Genomic DNA, 20,704 nt, shown 5'->3' with positions numbered 1-20,704 from the left:
TGACCAATTGTTTCATCTTTCCTATTTTTGATCCCACCACACAAACTGATTCTCTTTCTCTGTGTCTCTCTCCCTCTCTCCCCCTCCCTCCCTCCCTCCCTCCCTTCCTTCTCCCTCTCCTCCACAGACCTCAGACCTGCAATGCAATTGCAAAAGCAATGCTCTCACAGGTATTTTCCCCATCTTGGTGTTTACATCTTGGAGAACCCAAACTAACACAAAAATCTTGAAGGATGTAGAGACTTCTGCTCTGTCACTGAAACCACTCTTAACGAATAGCAATAACCTAATTATCAAGGTCCAATAGTCTTTTCTTGGGCCTTGGCTACCACTCCTGGCACAATAGCTCACTTGAAACCTTGGCTCCTTTGTTTTCCTCAAAGTGAGTGTTGCTAGCACCTTGATCATGGACTTACAGCCTCTATAGCTGTGAAAAAATAAGTTCTTGTTTAAGCCACCTAGTCCGTGGTATTTTTTTACAGCAGCCCTAGCAGACTAATACAGTGGGTTAACCTGGACCTCCACCTGGCCCCATTCCTTTGTCAGTTCTTTCTCCCATGGTCAGAAGTCTGATATGAGTTTTAAGGGGCTTTAAAGTCAGTGTGTTGGCAGGACTGGTTCCTTCCGGAAGCTCTAGGGGAGATTTGGAAAAAAATAAAAGAGTGATGTAATGTCATGGAGACCTGGGGGAGGGTTCCCCTTGAGGAGGTGACATGTGAGTTAAGCCCTGAATGAGGAGGAGCCACCCACTTGAAGAGCTGAGGGAAGAGCCGGAGCAAGAGCCCTGAGGTGGAAACGAGCTTAGTGTGTTGGTTTCCTGTTGCTGCTGTAACAAATTGCCACACACTTACTTGCTTGAAATACCACAAATTTATAAACAGATGGAACTGTTCATTTATTTGTTTCATTCTTTAATTCCTTCGTTTAACTCCTTCCAGAATATGAAGGCATGGGAATTGTAGGTCTTATTTCCAGCTGTATCCTTAGAATCTAAAGCACTGAGATCTAACATTTCTTGGATAATTCTCTAACTCAATGCAAAAATAGTTGAATAAATGGAGGTACAGCTACTCGATGTGATATAAAATTTAGTGAGAATGTTTATGATGTGTTAAATGAAAAAAATGCATAATACAAAATTGTACATACTCGTAAGATATAAAATAAATATTCAGGCATACCTTGTTATATTGTTTTTGCTTTATTGCATTTCACAGATATAGCATTTTTTACAAATTAATGGCAAGACTCTCCACCAATAAAAAGACCACAACCCTCTTTATTGCCATACTCCCTTTATTGAGATACTTGCTTGATTACATATTTGGTCTAGAACCAAACCCTCAACATCTCCAAGGTATGCCTGTACAGAGAAAGATGACTGAAAGAAAATACCTCAAAATGTTAATAGTGTTTGCTTCAGAATTGTAGATTTTTGTCTCCTCCTTTCCTTTATTTTTATTTTCTGCATTTCCATATTTTCTGTAATGAGCATGTATTACTTTTCCACCCGAGCTTTACTGGGTATAAGTGGAGCATGTATTACTTTTTACATATCTGTGGCTATTGGTTAGACATAATCTATCAGGTAATGGCTATCTCCTTCCCAAGTGTCTCCCGACTCTCCTCCCTTCAGTCCCCACCAAGAAGCAATCTCGAACTCTAAGACATTCTTATAGCTATCTGGAGGCAGAGGTCACATTTTGTTTTCTGTAATAGTTATTTGGGAACTTGTCATATCTCCCTGTCCACTCTGCTCCCTGAGGGCAGTGGCCTTCTGTATTCATCTCTGTATTCCTATGGTATTTCTTCGCCCTTGGGGCTATACTTCAAACACGCTGCCAAACATACTGCTCGTTATATTAAGCTATCAAGTCTCTCTACTAATTAAGACTTTGCTCTCCCATAATCTAGTGAGGCTAGACTAACCTAATGTGGTACATAAACCACACCTTGCCCAAATCCATCCAATGGTTCCCCATCTTACTCAAAAGAAAAGCCAAAGGCCCTATGCAATTAATTGCTTGCTTCTTTGCTCTAGCCATGCTGGCCTGTCACTGTGCCTGTAACATTCTTCCCCAGAGGTCCCCCTGGCCAGCTCCCCCAATTTCTTTTTTTTCTACTTAAATATCACGCTACTAGAGAGGTCTTCTGTGCCTACCCCTATAAAAAAGCAACTATTCCTGCCCACAAGTTTGCACCCTTCCCACACACATTCTCTTTATTTTTCTCCATAGCACTTATCATCTTTAAGCATATTAATTATTTATTATGTGGTCCTCCCCCAATCTAAGCACTATGAGTGAGAGCATAAACCTTATATACTGCTGCTTCCCCAGGGCCTAAAACAGTGCCTGCTATATAGCACACACTCAATAAATATTTTTTGAATGAATGAATTACTGAGAGTACTAAATGAATGAATAAATGAGTGAACGAATAAATGCATGAATGGAGGGATGGATAGGAAGTCCTGTAGGAGGCAGGAAGGAGAAGGATGGCCCTGTAGGAGGAAGTCCTGTAGGAGGCAGGAAGGAGAAGGAAGTAGTTAGTTTCAGCAGTGATAAAAGGCATCTACTTCTCTATAACTGCAGGGGTAGTCCAGAGATAAGAAATAAGAAATTGTGTTACTCTTACAAACTGAAAGGGATGAAGTCAAAGGGTGATGAAGCTAGACTTGACCTCAAAGGAACTAGTGAGAAGATATGAAGCCAGGGAGGAGAGAGCGGGATGACTTAGGGTAGAGAAGTATTCTCTACATTGTTCCTTTCCCAAGGCAGTCTCTACGGTTGCATAGCAATCAGGGGAGAGCATTCTATATAAAATATTAAGGGGAAAGATAAAGTGGATATCACTGCTAATTAAGAGGTATTAAACATGCTTTCAGAAATCACATGAAAGGAGATTATTGGAAAGGAGGGGGACCTGACATTTAGAAAGTTGCCCCTCATAACTAATTGCTATGGTCTGAATGTTTGCGTGCCACCAAAAGTCACATGTTGAAATCCTAAAGCCCAATGTGATGGTATGTGGAGGTGGGGGCTTTGGGAGGTGCTTAGGTCATGAGGGTGGAGCCCTTGTGAATGGGCTTAGCACTCTTATAAGAGACCCCCACAGGGCTTCTAGTCCATCAAAGGGAAGACAGAGCAAAAAGACAGGGGGTCTATGAACCAGGAAGTAGTCTCTCAAATCTGCCACTGCCTTGATCTTAGACTTCCCAGCCTTTAGAACTATAAGAAGTAAATTTCTGTTGCTGATAACTACCCAGTCCTGGATGGACTAAGGCACCACTGCAGTCAGGCACATTCTTAATGAACCCTCATCAAGGCTGTGTGGTTCTTTGCTATTTTTCTTCCGCTATGAATGAGAGCAATGCCTAGCAAAAGCATTCTGAAGAGATCCCTCACTTTCTTCCTGAACAGAGAGCTATCTATAGCACACTCAAAATATTCTGCATGCAAATAAGATTGCACTGGGCAAAAATTCACTCTCTTGCCGTTGTCAAAGTGATCATGTTCATGGCAGTCTGCTGAGAGAAAATGGTAAATAGAAAGGGAAACAAAATACCAAATAATGACAACAGAGAACAATTATGTAATATTACATCAGAAGTCTCTAAAACATTTATTTTACAGATTATAGAAGTAACACTATTTTCTAAGCAGAATTATGTGGTCCTAAAAAATAAAATACAAAATCAGTTCTCAAAGAGAAAATAAAAATATAACATATTTATATGATAAAAATTAATAAATTTTATCTCAAAATAGCCACATGAAATAGGCAGATCAGGGACCTCAGATGAGATCACACAGCTAGTGAGAGGTGGTGCCTGGCTCTCAAACCCCAAGTCCCCCAACTGCAGCGAAACACTGCAAGTCGGGGAGGGGAACACTAACATGCCCAGCATCGCCTGGTCTCTGAGCAGCCAAAACACGAGAGTGATGTTCCAGTATGGGGAAATAAGAAAGTGTTCTTTGTGTAGCAAGTGGATCCAAGGGAAGGACACCCCATAAGACTTTCAAAAAGGCCTTAACAAAGGATCTAAATAAGGGTACTTCAAAAAATCAATTCACCACACAATTGAGAAAATGCTGTACCAGTCACAGAACTGTGCTGGGGGCCAAAAGTCAGAATAAGCACAAGCACTCTTATCCTTGCTCTCTCCCACCCCCATCTCACCCCCAAATCAGGATTTCCATTCTGTTCTCTAAGGACCTTGAAAACAAACAAACTTGCTTCTTCTGGAACAAGTCACTTCTCCTGTGCAGAAGAAGCCAGTTGGATTTCATGGCCTCTAAAATACCTACTACCATCAAAATACTTTCATTGCCCAGAAAGGGGATAGTTGTTTTTTCTAATTCCACTAATCTTATTTCTATCTCAACATCTCTACCCACACTTCATTGTGCTAGCCTATTTCCTTCCCTGAGCCTGCTGGAATGCTTTTGAATGCCTTTCATGCTCCTCTCCAAACACCCACAGTTTACCCTTCCTTTCAACGCAGCTCAAATGTCCGCTCTCATCTGTGCCACTGCTCCACTAGCCTGCAAGGCCTTTTCTTCTCCAATAATATTGTGTGTATTTTCTCTCAGACTCTCTGGAGCGCATGGGCTGTTTTGTGTCTCTCACCTGCCTTACTCTGCTGCAGTACCCAAAAGCTTACTGGACTCTTGCCAGATGTGCTGTTGACAGGCACAGGGCAGGGACCAGGCCTCTCCTATTCACTGCCACGCCTAGAATCCAGCAGAGTGTTGGCTCCTAGTACAAATAAATATTAATTTGATTTGACAGTCATAAAATGTTGCTTAGCAATTCTAGATACCTAACTTCTCACTTCCTGTTCCCTTGAGAGCCCTGTTACTAAGAGACTCATGGCTGTAAGTCCCTGATGCTAATAACTGACCTGATATTTACTAGACCCCAATATTATCACAAGCTGGTCTCACACTCAGAGCCAGGCCATTTTGTTTTCCTGTTGGACAGAAACATTCTTGAATAACAGCCTCAGACAAAGTGCTACAGACTGAATGTTTGTGTCTTCTTAAAATTCTTATGTTGAAACCTAATCTCCAATGTGATAGTACTTGGAGTTGGGGCCTTTGGGAGGTGATTGGGTCATAAGGACAGAGCCCTCATGAATGGAATTGTTCCCTTATAATAGTGGCCCCAGAGACTTCCCTTGATCCTTCTGCCATGTGAGGACAGAGCCAAAAGACAGAGCTTTATCAACCAGAAAGTGGGCTCTCACCAGACACCAAACCTGCTACAACCTTGGACTCCCCAGCCTACAGAACTGTGAGAAATAAATTTCTGCTGTTTATAAGTCACACAACTTATGGTATTTTGTTATAGCAGCTCAAACAGAAAAAGACACAAGTTCATTCTGAAACCATGATAAAAAGCAAAACAAAGCCAAATCATAATTTTGTCTAAGAACAGACAAAATAAGGTCACTGTGCCACTACAAAATACCCAATCATAGAACTGCTCCCACTTTGATAGCATCCAACTCAGAGCAAAACCACACTTCCTTAGTCCCTTTCCCAAATCATCTAACCAAAGCCTAATTCCTATAGGTTTTAATATCCTCTTACTAAGACATCTTACTTCAATGAGTAATAAACCAACTTATTTAACTGCACAGGTGTTTCTAGTGGCCTTTGGCTGAAATGCACTATAGGTAGTCATTTCACATTTCTTGATAACCACAAATATCTTAGGAGTAAGTAACAGTATTCTCAATATATACTGTTAACCAAAGAAGAGATTCAGGCTTTAATGAAGAACAAAAAGCACTTATTTGAGCAAAGGACAGCAGTCCTTAGACTCATAGTCAGGGAGCAGCCCAAACTGCACCCTGGAGAGAACAAAGAAAGGCATGATTTAGAAAGGCAAAAACTGAAAAGTGTAAGTCAGGCAAATGAAGGACTGCTGGCTAGGTTAACAGGGATTGGGGCGTTCCGATATGCAAATGAGGGGGATGAAAACTACCAGGACCATATATGTCCATACAACACTTGTTTGTTCCAGGATATTTATGGTTCATCCTTGAGCTGAGTTCAGCAACAAGTTTCACAATGTAATAGCAGCTCTGAGAACAGAAGCAGGAGATCTGCTATAGGCCCTTCTATTAATCACTTAAAATAGCCTCCTGACTATTTTAAGTAACTCTCAGCAATGTTTATTCCATTTTATTTTTTTCCATTATTAACACTCAGGGAAACTGAGGCTGAAAGAGGTAAGCTGATTTAGCAGAGATCCTACAAAGGGACTTCTAGGCCCTGGTAACTTAATTAAGGGTCAGTCCAAGCTGTTTTCACAACACCTAGATGTCCTCAGCCATGCAAAATCTTAGTTTGCTTCCTTTATCTTAGCAGTGAAGTCAAACATCAGAAACGAAATCCCACCGGGAACATTTATCTTGAGAAGCTTTTGAAAGGAAGCTGAACTCTACAGTGAAAGTGTGTGGTCCAATCTGGGTAGTAGGTAAACAGGTGTCCATTGTATTATTCTGTATACCTATTTGTGTCTATAAATATTTCACAAAATTTTAGTAAGTATAATGAACTGAAAACAAAGCCCCGGGAAGACGCAGGAGTTGCCTACGTGATGCTAGATGCCTCAAGCCTTTTCTACTTCCTGGATGAAGGGATGAAAGCAGCAACAAACAGGATCCGGACTCATTAACCAAGATAATATTTAAAGCAATATTTTAAAAAATCAAATCTGCGAACTAGGACTCAAGGGCTGGTGCCTGTTTTCAAACATAAAGCTTTATCGTAAATTCCAACAAGCACCTGTACACACACCCTCCAGCGTTCTTAAATAACAAGTGGCCTTACGGGTGTCCGTCGCTGGTAGCCTCTACCCCTACCCCACCCTAAAAAAGAGACTTGTTCCAAAGGCGCTGAAGAGGAGAGGGAGATAATTTCGCAGCAGGCTGCTAGGGAGTCTCCGAGATAACGGAGAGCAGGTGCGAAGGGTGCAGCCGCGCCAGTTCCGCAGAGCGGCCTCCTGCCACTCCACCTGGCCAAGGCGTGGAGGGCTGCGGCTTTAAACCCGGAGGCTCGGCCGTTGCCCAGGGAGACGGACGCACAGCGCGGCGCGCACAGCAACGTGGGCCCTGCGCGGAGGCCGCGGCCACAGGACGAGCGCCAACCCTGCTTTTGCTCCCCGCCATGGATGACTTGCACTCGGGTCGCAGCGTCAGAAAGTCCGAGAAGGAAGAGGGCCAGGAGGGGGCGGAGGAGGAAGTGAAGGTGGAAGAGGAGGGGCAGGGGGAGGAGGAGGAGGAGGAGGAGAGTGGGCAGGAGTCCTATGGGACGTTCAGCGATGAGTACCTCTGGGAGACGATGGACATCGATGACAGCCGCATGGAGGACTCGAAGGCTGACGGCACCCGCTTTATCAGCGTCGTGAGCCCCAGCCTGAGCCCGACGCTGCCGCTCACCCAGACCCCGAGCACGAGCATCAGCAAGACCTCGTCCTCCAGCAAGACCTCGTCCTCCAGCACCTCCTCCCAGAAAAGTACCGCCCCTGCCCGCCCTTTCCTCCAAGTCTTCCCTGGCCTTAGAGGGCAGCTGGTCCAAAGACTCCGGAGCCTTCGTGCACCTGGGTGTCTGATTTCCAAACACAGGCACCACTCCACACACCCCAGTCTATGTCAGGCCCTCTGTCAAAGGCATTGCGATCTTGGCTGAGCGGTTGCGGTGGTTCACAATTTAGGATTATAGGTGAACGCCTCGTAAAACAGGGATCTTAGGCAGAGCTGGACAGAGTGCTCATTTTGATAACATTTCTGCGCACATTTCATGCAGTGATCGAGTCTGTCTGTCTGTCTGTCTGTCTGTCTCTCTCTCTCTCTCTTCTCTCTCTCTCTCTCTGTCACACACACACACACACACACACACACACACGCGCGCGCGCACGAACGTCCCACTCCGTGAGGGTTGTACCTTAAGGGTGCTCTGCTACTAAAAACAGCCCTGCGAAAAACAACTCACTTTTGTGTGTAACTTCTCGTACTGAAACCACTACAGTCACTTCGTTAGAAACATTTTTGGTCAGAATAATTCTTTGTTGGGGCAGGTGAGGGGGGTGTCCTCTGCATTGTAGAATGTTTAACAGCATCCCTGGCCTCTACTCTACCCTAGGCTATGCCATTAGGCCCTACCCCACATTGTGACAATCAAAAATGCTTTCAGATGTTGCAGGTGTCTCCTGGAAGGCAAAACTGACCTTTTGAGAACCACTAATTTAGAGGGAATAGCTAAAATTTTAATATTTCATTCAACAGGTTTTCCTAAAATATTTCAGACATTTAGGAAAGATGTGCCTGAAATAAATTTCAGTAGGTAAGAGAATGTTTTCCATTTTCATATTATATTTTAAAGCTGATTATGTTTACTTTGTGGATAAACATGTCGGGAAGTGGAATAAAATCATCCAGGGCATTTAAAACTAATTTATTCAAAAAGGTTCCCCCGCTCCTTTAAATCTACACTGTTAGACACTTTGGAGGAGATAGAGACAGGGTACATGCCTATTACCCGTAGAGATGACACGTACTTATTAAGATAACATGAAATAAAAACCTTATGCCATGTGTACAATAGTGCTATAAATGTTTAGAGTGTAGATATCTATTGGCTAAATTAAAGAGTGATCAGGGACACCTGTGGAGAAGAGTAGAAATTATGATCTTTCCTTTCTTCTTCTTGCTGTTAGCCTTCAAGCACATTAACTATAATAATGAGACACCACAGAAACACTTTTTGGAATATTTTTATAAATCTTTCCCGAAATAGCACACCAAACCTGAGTCCATAATCTTGAATTTACTATTCATCTAAGTTTTGCTGTTACAAGCAACTTTTAAATTCTTCAGTGTAGGAGAATTGTTTTTTTCCACTTACAAGTTTCTGTTTGTCTTCTTGATTCAATATTTTAATAAAAGATAATGTATATGCTTAGAATATTAAAGTATACAAAGGTGTAAAATTAAAAATTTTAGTACCCTTCTTCACTCCCCACTCCCACTCACCATAATTATGCTTTCAGTATAATTTTAGGTAGCATATTTCATATTTTCATTCCTTGATTTATCAATTTTTAATGTAACTACTGACTTCCCACCATGAAGGTTGTCAAATGTAACTTATAGTCCTCTTCATTTTTGGTAGTTATATTATTTTGAGTTTTTCTAACTTTTAGGACTTTAAAGTATTTTAACCTCTACTACTTGATTTATCTATTTTAATGAATATTAACTCTATTATGAAAAATTAATTCATTAATGCACTTCTACTTCTATCTCTCCTCTCACCCTTTCCTCTCCCAATTAACAACGAAGTATATAACAAACTATTAAAAGTTATATATTTATATAAAGTCATTTTACTTTGCCAAGCTTTGTTATATTTGTATGCTTTATAATAATAATTAACTCTTAGTGCTTTGGGTACAGATTGATTCTAAAAATTGAAAACTATTAAACAATACTCATAAATTCATTCCTAGAATCTAATAATGCGATTGGATTTATGCACAAGAAAATGAAATCCTGTGTTCGTAAAACTTGGAAAGTCCTAAGTAACCTCATACTATGCTCTGTTCTTTCAGACCTAAAACCCCCTCAGGCAGGCTGCCCACTCTTTCTTGTTTTCCACGGCTAATTTTTGCTTGTTTGTTCTTAAGTATTTGTTATCTCAGAAAGGGCAGAATTGTGGGCTCAGGTTCCAGCTTGACCCAGATTTCCTATATGGGAACTTCTCTTTCCTAGATGAAATTCTTAATCTCCTCTCAAATCTTCCTAAGAAGATACTTCTTTTATATTTCAAAACATTCTCTGGTAAATTTGGTAAGATTGTGTTTTTAAGGAAATCTGTCTAAAAAGTTATAAAAATGCAACCAATCTTGGCTCAATTTCTATTTTTAATTGCCCTTTGACTATTCTGGTTGAAAATGGGGCCAACTTTAGCAGCAGATGAATGTGCCACATGTGATTTCTGAGAGGTTCCCTCAGTTTCCTTGTCTGTAGAAAGGGATACTAATACCTGCCTTGATTGGCTTTTGCAAAGATAAATGAAATAATGTGAGAAAGCATCTTTATGTATGTACTACCACACAGTAAGTTCTCAGAACGTGTTAACTTTCTTATCCTAGGTCGTCTTCCATCTTGACACAGAAATAATCTTTGGTGTTGGTTTAAGGAAGGCAAAGAGACGTAAATGAATGGTGTACTGATTTTGTTAATTGTTGCATTGGGAAAAAACCCAATCATTAAATGTTGTCTAGGGATTGCTCTTCAATGTCCCTGCACTCTTGGTCTCTATAACTTGTTTCTCTAGGAGGTTAGATAAACAGAACTCCTCTAGAGACTTCTACAGGTGACTTCAGCAGAGGACTTCTTTACCCATTATAGGACGCAGTCATTTCAAAATTAAAACAAAACACCCCAATGATACAATATGCCAAGGAACAAAGCATCAAAAAAAGAAGGTGGAGACATAAGAGAACAGAGAAATGTAGAAAAGGGACAATCCTAAAATTGACTAAATTATTTGGAAAAATTTTGTTTGATACATTTAGAAGATGCAGCAAATTATTACAGAAAATGAAATTCAAAGAGGCAAAGGAATTTGAAAAGCAACAGTTACTTTTGTTTTTAACTAGTTGTAGTCATTTTAACTAGTTTTTTTAAACTGCTGGTAGAAAGAATACAGATTGTTTAATTACAATGCATTTGACTTCAGCCTTTTCCAAAAAAATTGGATTATTTTAAGCTATTTAAAATGAACACTATGCTCTCATTTAAAGTCAAGGAAATATTTACACACACACACCAGCACTGCCACCGCCACCACCACCACCAGCATACATGCACAGATAGAGTAGGAATAATTTACTCCCCAAGGGAAATAATATGGTATTGGGAGCCTCTGGGATTTAGGAAGGAGTACTTTCCAAAGAATAGACATGATGCAAACACACTGCGCCTGACTGCACTGAAGAGATAAAAATAAAAGAAAGTGTTTCAAAGAGAATAGAATCTATGTATACTTGTTACTTAGTTGTTAAATGTACTATATTTAGAAGAACTAAGAACTATGGAGGTATACTCAAAAACTAACATTTTGTCTAAATTTTGGGATGATCTATCACAGTTTGTATCAAGGAACCCCAATATCAGTACAAACAGAAGAAAGTTGGCTTCAAAACTTGTCTTACAGAAAGTGGTCTGGTGAGTAGTTCGATTTAGCTTTTGCTGGGAGATGGGATGGCACATTGGAAAGAACACGGCATAGGTGGCCAGTAGATCTGGTTGGAATCCCAGACCCCACACACGCATTATGATGATGGGGCAAGTTACTTAACCTTGTTCAGTTTGTTTCTTCATGTGTTGGCCATAATAATACTGCTGTTACAGGATTGTTGTAAAGACCAAAATGAGATTAAATTTTTAAATTCCTTGGCACTTAGTCTTTAATAAATGGTAGCATTTATGTACACATCAAGAAATAATCCGCCATTATATTTTGATACATATCTTTATTTTTTATTATAGAACACGCACGCTGTTTTTAAGTGACAAACCATTAAGAAATATATAATGTAAAAATTTAAATTTAAACTTATCCCAATATAGTCCTCAGAAGTAATCTTTATGAATAGCCTTTCCTTTCAAGTTTTGCATTTGTTTTGTGTTGTCTCTTATTCATCAGATGCTTGTTGAGCACCTACCATGTGCCAAAGCACACATCATAGGCTAAGCTCTGTTCAGGGAAACAGCAAAGTACAAAACAAACAACACCCCTGTCTCAATGATCTTGTATTAAAGTGTGGGTGGTGGGGGTAATGGTGAGATAAATAATACACAAAATAAGTAAATATGTAATACGTCAGGTGATGTACCTGCTAAGGAGAAAAATCAAGCAAGTAAAGGGGTGAAAAATGTGGGGTGGTAGCTTACACAGGAAGCTCAGGGAAATCTTTACTGAGAAGCTGAAATATTTGAGCAAAGACCTCAAGGAGGTGACAGGCTGAACCACAACCATCTCTGGGGGAGCAGAGTGTTCCAGGCACAGGAAGCAGCAAGCGCCTCCTTCTAGAACAAGGAGGTAGCTAGTGTGGCTGGAGTGGAGTAAGTAAAGAGGAGAACTGTAGGGGCCAAGGTCAAAGAGACTATGAGGACCAAATCTTTTTCAGTGGGAATGAAGTGGGAATTCACTTGTTTGCACAAAAGGAGTGATGCAACCTAGCATAAAAATAGACCAAATATTAAAAAGCTATTAATTATTACCAAATTAATCTATATAGTCGGTGTAATCCTGATGGGATTTTTCAATGGAATTTAATAAGTGCATTCTTTGATCTTGTTGGGCAGTGTTAAAAGATCAACTGAGGCATTTTCAAAAGTTTATTTGAACAAGTATCAATTTGAATTGTGCAGTGCCAGACCAGAAGTGTTTAGGGACTCTCCACTGACAAGACCTAAGGGAGAGATTTTTATAGAGAAGATGCGAGAACAAAGCAAGAAAATTATTTGATCGGCTATAGCTTAAGAGGTTACATGATTTGGGGAAGCACCGTTGGCCATTTGTGATTGGCTGTTCTTCTTAATCCTGAGGCCTTTACAGGAACTGACTCTGGTTTAGGTTTCAGTGTGCTGACATGGGCTACCAAGGCATGGGAGCCACCTCCAATGCCTGCCTTCTTTGATTGTTTTAGCAACAGTGTACCTGACCATTTTGAGGGGGATCTTCCTTTATAGTTTTTTTTTTTTTCATAGAGGATTCATATGCAGGTCTTATTAGCTTGTTCCTAGATACACTGTAGTTTTTTTAATTGATATAACAATTAGAATGTTTTTTCTATTATATTTTCTAATTGGTTATCGTCACAGTAGAGTGAAACTATTGATTTCTAGGTACTAATCTTGTATCTCTGCCCCTCTTGCTCTGACCTTCTTATTAGTTCTAACAGTTTGTCAGTTGAAAGTCTACTACAAAATTACATTTCCTGTGAATAATAGCAGTTTATCTCTTTTTAATTTTTTTTACTTAGTGTGTCATGGACATCTTTCCATGTCAGGGAAGATGGATCAAATTCTTTAAAATGACTGCACAGTATTCTCATATATACAGTTATTGTGACTTATGGGATAAATCTGATTGCTAGATATTTCAAGGTGGTTTTGGTTTGGTTTGGTTTGGTTTTATGAGTTCTTCCCAATAGCAAATAATGTCTTAATGAAAATCTTTGTGCATTCATTTTTTAATATAGCAGGTCATTGAGTAACATCATTTCATTATTATGTTGATGAGATACCATAGGAAATTATCTCGTATATCAACTAGCCTATACTAAAATCAATTTTGTTATACGTCATTTCACTCATAGCCACAGAACCAGTTAATAACTTAAGTGAGGACTTACTGTACATGTGCTTGCATTTCTATTGGGCAGAATGCTTAAAACATATTTAAAATTTTTCCAGATACTCCACATAGGAAGTGGGTCATCTTCTGAAGCCTGTTTCTTTCCCCAACAGTAGTCCTTGCTATCCCTGGCTCTGCTGGGAAAATGGGTCAGTCTCCTCCCTTTACCTCTGTCCCATTGTAGGTTGTTCTGATTGGTTTTTCATCATCCCAATCCTATCTGCTTAAAATTCTAGACATTTACTCGAAGTTGCTGTTTGCTGTTGTGTTGATGGCCGCCTTCACCACTTTTAGTGGAGGAAATAATCCTTGTAGTTTAGTTCACTGTGTTGAACTGGAACCCCACCCTACCCCATTCCCCCGAGTACCTGTCTACTTGAAAAATCTCTTTTAGAATAACAGACATAAAATAGATAAACTAGTACTTAAGAGAAGCAGAAAACAACAGGGTCTGCAAAACATGTTATAATCAATAAAATATGCATCCACGTAGTATTCTAGGACTGGAGAGGAACAGAAACATTTTTAAAGGTGATGCATTAGAGTGGTAAATTTTCTGTTTGTTTCTTATTGCTGTTAAAATGTTATTTGGAAAAAGGCAAAAAAAAAAAAAAGATAAACACAATAAGGGTACTTATTTTTCCAACAGGCATATTTTCTTTTAAACTTATTTTCTACTTTATAAGGATTAATGACAAATGTATACTCTTTTTACAGGGAAGAGAACATCCTCCATAAGGAAAGAAAGTGAACATGAAAATCTGGCTTCTAAGTTAAGAGGTGAATAGATGTTTGGAGTCATCCCCTCTGCTGACAAAGGCACACTGCCATTAGGGAGCCAACCTTAAATTGAATGGTCCCCCTACCCTTTAGTAAAGCCCTCCTCTAATAATATATTCAAGAAAGGTGTGAAAAGATAGGGTTTCAGGGAATTTTAACAGTGTGTGCGTGCGTGCGTGTGTGTGTGTGTGAGTGAGATGGGCTAGGATCTCCAAACTAGAGAAAATGAGATATGCTGCACAGAGGTTTTAAACTTTCCTTCTAAATCTCTCCTTGTCTCTTCAGAAAAATGGGTAATTAATCCAGAAGAGCCAAAACTAAATATTTTATGTGAGCTGGAGGTAAGAAATGTTTATCAGTCTGACTAGTACACTGTGCTCATGGTAAAAATCAGGTATTCAGCCTTCAATATTCTCTCTCTCTCTTTTTAAAATTTAGTTCAAGGAAGACTTCCTAACACTGTTTGAACCTTCTTTGAGAACTTTACCCAGCGCTGGGCCACCAACCATTCTGGCATTCAAACAAGAGAGTTCCAATTTAGGCATTACCTTCAAGGTGATTTTAATTCATTCTTTTTTACTCTAATTAATGATGTGAAAAGCCGCATGATGATTTGCACAAAAGATAATGAACATACTTTAAAAGAAAAAACAGGCAAAAAGTATATTTACTTGAAATAGCACTGAGACAGGGTGGCTGTGTTAGTTTCCTTGGGCCTCTGTAACAAAGCACCATAAACCAAGGCACTTAAAGTGACGAAAACTTATTGTCTCACAGTTCTGAAGGTTAGAAGTCCAAAACCAAGGCATCAGCACGTTCAGCCCCTAGGACAGAACCCTTCCTTGTCTCTTCCGGCTTCGGGCTGTGGTCATCAGTCCTTATTCCCTGGCTTGCAGCTACATCATTGCAACCGCTGCTTCAGTTGTCCTGGTGTTCTCTGTGGATCTGTGTCTCTTCTCCAAGGACACCAGTCTTTTTGGATTAGGGTCCACCCTAATGACCTTATCTAAACTTGAATACCTCTGCAAAGACCTCATTTTAAATAAGGCTGCATTCATAGGTACCAGGGGTTAGGACTTCAATGTGTCTTTTGGGGGAACACAATTCAACTCCTAACAGTGGCCATAAAGCCTGGAAACACTAGTAAAATATAGATTTGCCATGTCTGATCATGTTATGTGACTAACTGATGCCTGTGCTTCCTAGGCCAGGGAAAGGTCAAATTAGAAATTCCAACAGGCTGGCATACCACCCTGCTTCACCACAACGGTGAGGGAATAATTAGTAGAATGATGATTTCCAAACTTGTATGTTATGTCCGTGTGGGGAGAGCTGCATGTCCCCCAAGATCAGAACCCCTTTGATTACTTCTTCTGGGTGTATGAAAGGTGCAAGCTTATTTATTGAAACCAACAGACCAATCATGTGAGACAACATGTTGCAGATGCATGTGTAGGGGCTGATGGAAATGCTGCTTGCTTCACTGATGTGTTCATTGCCATTTGAGCAGCATATTGAACTGTGCAGTTCTATTGAGGGGCACCATATTAGATATATTGTAATCAAATGTCAGTTAATATTTACTGTTTCTATTTGCCCAGGTTTCTAAACTTTATGGTCACCCTGTATACTCTTCGGGTCGAAATTCTTTATTCAAACATAGCATCTTCCTTTTTCTGAACCACTAAAGGCTTGAATCCAGGGGAGTTTCTTGAGTTTTCTTCCCCTGACAGCCAGAGATGGGCCCGAACATGAGGAAGGCTTGTGGCCTTTCTTCCAGTGAGTTGTCCCTGGACTGGCACCTGGGCAGGGCTGGGTACTCCTGCTCTTCAGACAGACTTTTCAGGTCCTCTGAGATGGGGCTTTAACACTAGCTTAATTCAGGGGCAGCAGCAGCTGGCTCGCCAGCTGTCCTCTCCAGTCGTTCCTTTTTCAGGTGCAGATTACCACCCACTCATGGTCTTTCAAAGCATCTTCACCTTGCTTCATCCCAGGCAAAGGGGTAAAGTGACCACAGGCTGAACACTTGTATGGAACAGGTTGTAGGTGGACTGGCATTGTCAAGATCTCGTTCTGCCCTGCTCTACCATTTGGTAACCATCCTAGACTTTTCACCACCATCCCTCTATTACAAGGCTTTACTACCCCACCCCACCTTGGAATATTCTGCTTTCAGCTATAGTAGTATTGCGTAGTTTCAATGGCCTAAAGATAGCGGACATTACTGTAGGGTGGTGAATCCCTGGCTACATTGGACACCTCAGTTGCCCTTTGGCCCCACGGTGACCACTTTGCCAATCCTGGAGGATAGTCTCTATGGCAAATACAGATGCCACGATTCGATACCTGCAAGTCACAATCTGGGTCTTATCCTGGAGTCCTGTGGTAAGGCTTGGCTACTCATCGTCATGACCTCAGATCACCAGCATGGCCGTAGTGCATCAACCCTTCACTGAGTCACCTGAGCCCCTAACTCCAGGTCTCCCTTTTGCTCCCCCTGGTCTCCTGAATTACCTCCATAGCCCATGCAGGAGAATTTAGAGCCTCAACTTCAAGAAACCTTCCCCTTGAGAAAGGACTCTAATTTATTTTAGAAAGTTGACCATTGTAAATGGTGGCCTACATAATAATATCAAGCCTTTTTCTTACCTGACAGTCTTAAAAGAATTTATGGTATTCAGGCTCCTTAGACCATTGGCCTAAACCTGGTATGTGTTATCCTCTGTCTCTTGCATCTAGTTACACACTGTACATCACCCCCAAACCCCCAACAAGAGACTCAACAGTTACTTCTGCAAATTTCATCTTACACTGGGGGGGGGGGCACCCCAAGGACCCATATAGCTCTTAATGGAATCAGCTGTGCTCTAGTGAACTGCACCATATAGAGGCCCTCAAATACCACCTCAGCCTCCTCATTCCTCACCAGCTCTTAAACAGAAGTGTTCTTTCATTACTAAAATATATGGATCTTGCTAGCTTGGTGCCTTCTAGTATAGGATCTCCACCCCATGAAAGATTTCCACCAACTATTTCTGGGAGTCTCAGGGTGTCTGAGAAGGGTTCTCAAGTAGATTTGCATATCCCTCCCAACACTGCTCTCCTACTGGACATCTACCGGTCCTGCCCAGAGCCCTGGCTCCTGTTGCTCTCAGGCTGTTGTGGGCATGTCTTCATTTTTTTCCCTTCCTCTCTGAAGGAAGAAGAGGAGGAGATGTTGCCCAAGTGTGAATTTTGTGGGAGCGATCTAAGAATATTTCTTTCCGATATGGATATTTACTCTGACAACAGTAGCTCTGAACCTATAGAACATGTAAGTTCTAAAGCAGTTAACTGAGGAAAGCATTATTTTTAAATACCACTTTTAAACATATATAGTATTTTCTACTTAATCTTCCTCCTGCATTGACATCCTTAAAAGTCATGTGTTAGCCGTTGGGGAAACACAAATCATAACCACAATGGCATACCATTCCACACCCACTAGGGTGGCTATAATCAAAGAGACAGATGATAGCAAGTGTCGGCAAGGATGTAGAGAAACCAGGACCCTTGTACACTGCTGAAGGGGAATATAAAATGGTGCAGTTGCTTTGGGAAACAGTCTGGTAGTTCCTCCAAAAGTTAAATATACAATTACCATATAATCCAGCAATTCTATTCCTAGGTACATACCCAAGAAAATTGACAACATATGTCCACACAAAAAATCTTGTACGCTAATGTTCACAGCAGCATAATTTATAACAGCCAAAAGGTGAAAACAGTCCAATGCCCTTCAGCTGATGAATGGGCAAATAAATGGTCGTGTATCCATAAAATCAAATATTATTCAGCCAGAAAAAGAATTGAAATACTAATACATGCTACAACATAGATTAACCTTGAAAACATTATGCTAAGTGAAAGAAGCCAGTCACAAAGTACCAAATATTGTATGATTCCATTTATATGAATTGCATAGAATAGGCAAATCTAAAGAGACAGAAAATAAATTAGTGGTTGCCAGGATTGGGAGGAGAGGAGGATAGGGAGTAACTGTTAATGGGTACAGGTTTCATGTTCTAAAATTGATTGTAGTGAATATTGTACAACTCTGAATACACTAAAAACCACTGACTTGTAAGTGGGTGGATTCTATGGTAAATGAATCTGTTACCCCCCAAAAAGTTATGCTAGATTGTTATCCAAACCCCTTTAGCCATTTTTTATTTTTTTTACCCCTCTAATAATCTTAATCTAGGATTGATGAGATGAAAATGACTGCTTTGTTTTTCAGACCCCCTGTTGTAATTATTTCCAAAATCTGACTGACTACATCTATGATGAAAATAAAAAAATCCAAAGCACTAAAACTGAATTAATCTCCATCAAACCTCATGCAGCTTACGGCAGTGAAGTTGATAGACTCAAAGCAAGGGAAAAAGCCCTGCAGAGGTAACATCGAGCCTTTGATATCGAAATTAAGATAGGCTCACTTAATTAGAGAGCTTTTTGTAAAATGAACCTTGTTTTTCAGAATATGTAATTTCGAAGATGTATTCCCAGTGAAGAAATAAAAATTGGCCAGAGCAAACTTATTACAGTTCCTGGTGGCTGTTAGAGATTCAGAAGCTCCCTGAAACTCAGTCAACTCACTGATTTAAAGTAGAAACTTACTAATCCCAAATTCTCAGGGCAAGTCAGAATTACTATGTTGGAGAAATTTGTCCACTAAACAGAGTAGAGACCCACGTACTCTGATTAAATGACTGAATTCACAAGTAATAACAGATAAAAACAACCAGGGATGGCATTTAAACAGTTAAAATTTGTAGTATACTGTTTTAAGCTTGAAACACATTTCAGATTTATACATCATTTTTTTTTATTTTGTAGAAAACAGGAGCGAAAAATGGCCAAACATTTGACAATAATAACAAATGAACAGACTAGTTTCTTTGAAGAAGGTGAGTTCATCGACGCTGCTATTATAGATCAATTGTACCTCAGAAAGCTCAAATGTTTGACTGAGAACTAAAATTAGCATTTAAAAAAGAATATTTAACCTTTTCATTATAGTAAATGCATCAGTCAAAATGGCTCACAAAATCTGGTGTTTTAAGTCATCTGGCTTTGAAGTTTTTAATCTTCATCTCATTATTAATTGAAATAAATTAGCAATATCTATAGAGTACTTTGCAGATAACTGCAAAGAGCTTCTGAGTTCATTGTTTCTTGTTTTATTAAGCACGTATTCCATTTTGTTTTCAAGCTGGGGTATGCAAAATCTGCCAGAACTAAATCAGATTCCATTTTTCATGTATGGGTTTCACCAGTCATCTGGCCAGTACAGTTACAGTGCTGGTACAGCTGAAGGAGAACTGATTTTAGAATCAGAAGTTCTGGATTTATATACTGGCTTTTCTCCTTTTAGGCTGTCTGATTTTGAGTAAATTACTTAATCTTTCTGAACATCAGGCTCTTCCTCCACCACTCAGCTACTGAAAAGATAGTTAGAAAAGATGTATTTTTGTTGTTTTTGAACTGAATCTCTGGTATAAAGTTCCTTGATAGTCATCAACTGCTTCCTACTAAATCTAATGTCATAAAATCCCACTTAATGAAAATTATCATTTTTTAACAAAGGAATAGTCTCATTTTTAAACAAAAGAAGGTCCTCACATTAGCCTAATGAAAGTCCTCATTTTTCTTTCATTAAAAAAAATATGTCTTATGAATCAATGAATTTGAAATAAGGTTTGAAATTTTATTTTAGAACATGGACTTTGGAAAATTTAAAACATATATGTACTTTCATGTGATTCTTTTCCCAATAGATTCAAAACACTTTAAAACAATTTCTTATCAACTTTCCGTGGATATTCCGGAAAAAGACACAACTGATGACAGATCACTTGATTTTCAACTAGACGAAAGAAACGTATCTATTATTTGCTGTGATTCTAGGATAGCATGTGGAAAGGTAATTCGCTTGTAACTTTTTACTTGCTGCTCTTTAAAAATCAGTTTTACCTAAAATTATAAAAGCTGTCATAATGAATATATATGGCAGCTTGGCTACATGGCACATTTAATCATTGTCAAAAAGAATTGATATAGACTTGGCCTTTTAACTTCTACTAAACTTTGCAACAGTACTTTACATATGTTTTAGAGGGGGCTATTTTGCTGATTAGTGCCTTTTTATTTAAAATGTGATAATTATACATTAGGGAATATTTCGAACTCTCTGAAAACTAAAGTGAAGGGGAGAAATCACCAAAAGTCTCAACAGCTTCCAAAAATCATTATTAATATTTCAATATTTTCTAGACCTGCACTACCCAATATAGTAGCAACTACTACGTATGACTAAATTTAAAATAATTAAAATTAAATTAAAATTTAAAATGTAATTTAGTCACATTAGCCACATTTTAAGTGCTAACTAGTTGTGTATGACTAATGGCTACCAAATCACAGTGCAGATATAGAACATT

At 39.6% G+C, this 20,704-nt stretch overlaps 1 protein-coding gene and 1 long non-coding RNA gene across 2 annotated transcripts in view; one reads left to right on the top strand and one right to left on the bottom strand.

Annotated features, from left to right (window-relative positions):
* The window catches only part of LOC112474461, a 10,426-nt gene extending 2,977 nt beyond the window's left edge, over positions 1-7,449 (bottom strand). Inside the window, exon 1 of the long non-coding RNA XR_003044370.1 lies at positions 7,344-7,449. This is a non-coding gene — a long non-coding RNA (uncharacterized LOC112474461). The remainder of the gene's footprint in view (positions 1-7,343) is intronic.
* ERICH6 (glutamate rich 6) overlaps positions 7,312-20,704 on the top strand; it is a 28,960-nt gene continuing 15,567 nt past the window's right edge. Inside the window, exons 1-10 of the mRNA XM_025042506.1 lie at positions 7,312-7,530; positions 8,300-8,357; positions 11,169-11,245; positions 14,160-14,222; positions 14,508-14,563; positions 14,661-14,777; positions 17,422-17,535; positions 18,502-18,659; positions 19,101-19,171; positions 20,042-20,187. Coding sequence (XP_024898274.1) covers positions 7,356-7,530; positions 8,300-8,357; positions 11,169-11,245; positions 14,160-14,222; positions 14,508-14,563; positions 14,661-14,777; positions 17,422-17,535; positions 18,502-18,659; positions 19,101-19,171; positions 20,042-20,187 — 1,035 coding nt within the window. The 5' untranslated portion in view covers positions 7,312-7,355. The remainder of the gene's footprint in view (positions 7,531-8,299; positions 8,358-11,168; positions 11,246-14,159; positions 14,223-14,507; positions 14,564-14,660; positions 14,778-17,421; positions 17,536-18,501; positions 18,660-19,100; positions 19,172-20,041; positions 20,188-20,704) is intronic.

The sequence above is a fragment of the Pteropus alecto genome, unplaced genomic scaffold (genome assembly GCF_000325575.1).
Source record: "Pteropus alecto unplaced genomic scaffold, ASM32557v1 scaffold239, whole genome shotgun sequence".
Taxonomy (NCBI): domain Eukaryota; kingdom Metazoa; phylum Chordata; class Mammalia; order Chiroptera; family Pteropodidae; genus Pteropus; species Pteropus alecto.
Note: the sequence above shows the minus strand (reverse complement) of the source record. Positions and strands in the feature narration are given on the sequence as shown.